Source organism: Branchiostoma floridae, chromosome 3 (genome assembly GCF_000003815.2).
Source record: "Branchiostoma floridae strain S238N-H82 chromosome 3, Bfl_VNyyK, whole genome shotgun sequence".
NCBI lineage: Eukaryota > Metazoa > Chordata > Leptocardii > Amphioxiformes > Branchiostomatidae > Branchiostoma > Branchiostoma floridae.
This window is the reverse complement of record NC_049981.1, coordinates 7,251,705-7,255,794: the sequence shown is the minus strand read 5'-3', so window position 1 is coordinate 7,255,794 and position 4,090 is coordinate 7,251,705. Positions and strand designations below refer to the sequence as shown.

At 43.0% G+C, this 4,090-nt stretch overlaps 1 protein-coding gene across 1 annotated transcript; it reads right to left on the bottom strand.

Annotated features, from left to right (window-relative positions):
- Positions 1-433: 433 nt before the first annotated feature.
- LOC118410757 (kelch-like protein 24) lies at positions 434-3,027 on the bottom strand. Its single transcript, XM_035812532.1, has 2 exons — positions 2,916-3,027; positions 434-1,839 (listed from the first exon to the last, which is right to left on the bottom strand). The coding sequence occupies exon 2, from the start codon at positions 1,833-1,835 to the stop codon at positions 483-485; it is 1,353 nt and encodes a 450-aa protein (XP_035668425.1). The 5' UTR covers positions 1,836-1,839; positions 2,916-3,027; the 3' UTR covers positions 434-482.
- Between the last annotated feature and the right edge of the window lie 1,063 nt (positions 3,028-4,090).

Sequence of the window (4,090 nt, the reverse complement as noted above, 5' to 3'; positions counted from 1 at the left end):
CAAAAAAAGATCATATACCAGTACTTTTATGTTTTTATTCCAGCCAAGTGATGAACACTTGCAAACTACGTATACATGAATCTCTTTATCATAAATTTTCTTCAACATCCTGACGTCTGCATGGATATGGCTGTGTCACTATACTGAAGGGGTAAGGGACTTAATTATGAAATTGTACAGTATCTACATTTACAACAAGAGTTATCAGTGATGTCTTAGTTAGAAGTCTTAGTTAGAAGTAGTACCTTAGCCCTTCAGTATAGTGACACAGCCATGTCCAAACAGACCCTTGGGCATGGTTCCCACCTGCTTTAGTGAGTCGTCTTGGCGATCAAGCCACAAAATTTCATTTGTTCCACTTCCATTGTTGTCTTCATAGCCTTCAAAGCAGTAATGGAGTAAAAACTCTTGTTCGGTATGTCTCTTGCTGAATACCACTGGGAGTCTCCTGGGCTGATCCGGTACACTGTACATGTTGAGATTTAGTCAGCGCCAATTCCACCTATCACATATATGTTACCATCTAACACTGCAGCTGCATGGTCTAACCTTGGCTGTGGGAGTGGAACACCTTCAGCCCACTTGTTCAGGCTTCGGTCATAGACTTCTACAGCTGCTGTTACACGACGTGGTGACAAGCTAATTCTGCCACCAATAGCATAGACTTTGCCTTGCAACACTGCCAGCTTGTGACAGCACCTTGCTGTGTTCATTGGAGCAAGATTAGACCAGCAGTCAAGTCCTGCCTGATACAGCCAAACGTCCCTGCACTGAAGCTCACCACCAGACACCATGATGTCACTTGTGCCCAAAACAGCCACAGCAAATCCAAAGTCATCACTCGTCTTCATTGTGGTCATAGAAACCCAGGTTGTGTTTGACGGTGTAGACGAATGAGTCATCAAGATGTCATTGCTGTCAACAGTACGGTTTCCTACTTCACTTCCTAATGTCTCTGTCCCTCCAATGACCACTATTGCCTCCCTCAAACCACTGGCATGGCGGGGATGGGTGCGGGGTGACTGTACCTCCCCTGGGTAGGCCTGATACTTCAGTGTTTCTGACACAATATCCGGGCAGCACTTACGCAGGGTCTTGTCAGTCTGTACCTTCTGTATGAAGTACATCTTGTCCATCCAGGGGAACCTAACCAGCTCCATCAGCTCTCTCATCTCCTTCTTCCTCTTCCTGGTGTCATGGTTGATCCACTTCATCACCGCCATGAACACAGTTTCTTCAGGAGCGTCAAGGTCATCTGATGAGATGAGTGTGATGAGGAGTTCCTTTGTCAAATCAAGGAAATCTGGTGTTTGGCTAGCAGCTGAAAACTCTTTCATGACGTACGACAATGGAGTGCTCTCCAGATGGTGGTTCATCAGCATGTTCCCTACGTTCAGTCTCTCCAGACAATTTGTGACGCATAGAGTGTCACACAGGAACTTTGTGCAGGCATCTCTGATGACCGGTTGAAACTGGAAGAAGCTGGCACCTTCCAACAGGTCTACAGCGTTGTCTTCTGTGATGGTAACCTTTGACGTGTAGGCGTAGTCTACAAGAAGCTGCACAATGCTGTCACTGGCCTCGTGAATGGTTACCTTATGCTCCTTGTTCTCACGATGTCCATTGCAGAACATTGCGCGAAAATATCCACAACAAGCAGCGAGTAAATTTCTGTAGCATAGGATTTCTTTCTCAGAGACACAAAGGACGACGTCTACCAGCAGGTTCTCCGACTGCAGTTCCTGCAAACCCTGCAAGAGGGCGGTTGAGTGTGTGTCATGGCAAACGTCAAGTGACGGCTTTGGCCTCTGCGCTGCTGTTGGTATCGTATCCATATTTCTGTAATGCAAAATAGTATCAATCAGAACAAGGTAGCAAGGTGATCAGGTGGCAAACGAAACTCGAAAACACTGAGAGACTGAATTGCTTAAACCTGCATTTGATGACTGGTATCTGCCTGAAAGTCTGCTTAGTCCTAGTGCTAAATCATCTTTTACAAAATGAACAAAATAGTTTAGATCATACTCTTTTCCATCATGATCACAATTTTAGTGAGGTCACTGAAAACCCCAATGTTAACTTCTTTTCTCATGTACATCGAATGACTGTCGGACCACATAAAATCTAATTTCTTGCTTCTCGGATTGGAAAACACGTCAAACATTGTTATGCAAATCGACCGACGGAGGCTGGATGGAATGTGTGACTGAGGTAAAGCCGTTGTGTGTAGGGCTGGGTATCGGTACAGCGTACCGGTACAAAACCGGTTTTTCTTATTGGACCGGTCCAGAAAAACCGGACCTGAAAAAAATAGGTGGATCGGATGTTGGACCGATTAGAAAATTAACAGATTATTTTATCAGGCATTCACACGTTTTGACGCTTGCAGGTGGAAGAAAATAACAAGAGTGAAGTAGAGTAGAGTTTTACAGTCAATCGTACAGGTGCAGTTAGCGTTGTAGGATTTTAAAACGTCAGTGTAAGTCTAATACTCCACCAAACAGATTTCTTTGTAGTGAAATGGACCATTGGTATGGGTCATACTGCATCAGGTCCAGGTTCAGGTCCAGACCTGGACCTGATCCTTTGGACCTGAACCGGACCTGGACCTGAATTTTCTGTACCGGTACCCATGGCCAGCCCTAGTTGTGTGTATCAAGTGGTGTAACAAATGGAAAAATACAAAATTTTCGATACAGAATAGGTGCCCATTTCCTTGCGGACATAGAAACTTAAAACAAGAGTATATCAAGTCACGCGTTTTCTTGTAGCACCAGGTGTTGGATATGCATGGTCTCTTAAAAATTCAATTTACAGAAAACCGGTAACGTTGCCATTTACTGTTCTTCTCAGTTTCAAGAAATGTTACTACAGTAGTCCAATAATCACTGGTATCAACAGCAGTTTGTGCTTACCTGGCACTGTAGCAGTTCTTACTTCTGTTTCCAGGGAAGGTAGGAAACTGGAAATCTGCAGACGAGATGTACGTACAGTCCGCGCAGCTGATGAGTCTCCTCAGTCGGAATACGCAAGTGACACAGAAAGCGCGGGAAATTTCTCAGAATGTCAAAGGTTATCTTGTGGAAAAAACCACATGTTGGGGAAGGCACTGTCTATATCATTCTAAATCGAAATCGGTTCATATTTTGCTCATATTTCCTTTACGAAATGGAATATATCAAAAGTTGAAAATGGACCAAACCAAGTAAAAAAAGTAGTGGTGCATGGTGGGAGCTCAGAGGTGTGCAATGGGTACGGCATCTGAATACGAATATACATAAGATTTGCATGATAAATCAGAAAATACCACAAATCTCTGGTGGTAAACTAGAAGGTAACCCTGAAATTTCACAAAGTCCTACAGTACACCAACTACAGTTGCACCGTCACTAGGTCATTACTAGTAAGAAGAAGAAAGAATATATGCAGGGAGTAGTATTAAATTGTCGACCCACATCGCATCGTTGCTGGTCAAGAGACGAATCATACGAACGCTTCAGTAGTTCTGCCACGTGATACGCCACGACAGTTCTCACGTGGCGGCCATGATAGATTGAAGACGAGGTCAATGAGGCAAACAGACAAAACTTATTTCCAAAATCAACTCCCATTTAGTTTTCCCTAAAAACACAAAAAAATTTACAGTATAAGATTAAATAATAAATATTATAGTAGTGTTATGCATCGACAGATATAGCAATTTAGAGTAGCATAGACTGATCCCATTATCCCTTAAGAGATGAAAAAACACATAATGATGCAAATATTTGATAGACATGCAGCCATTCTCTTATTGGTCGATTTTCTAATTTCCATGCTATCATTTGTTGAACTGCTAATGCTAACTAATTATGATGGACAGACTTTTGTTTGCCTCATTGAACTCGTTTTAGATCTATCATGGCCGCCGCGTGAGAAAGGTGTAATGCATGAGGCGACGTCAGAAAGTCCAGGCAAGACGACATTACAGAGTGGACGTCACCAAACCTTTCATCTCAGACACATGATTCGATCTTTTTGTACTTTTTGTATGATATTGCAGATTACCTAGGTCCTATGAAAATGGAAATGCAGATAACCGTATAGTTGG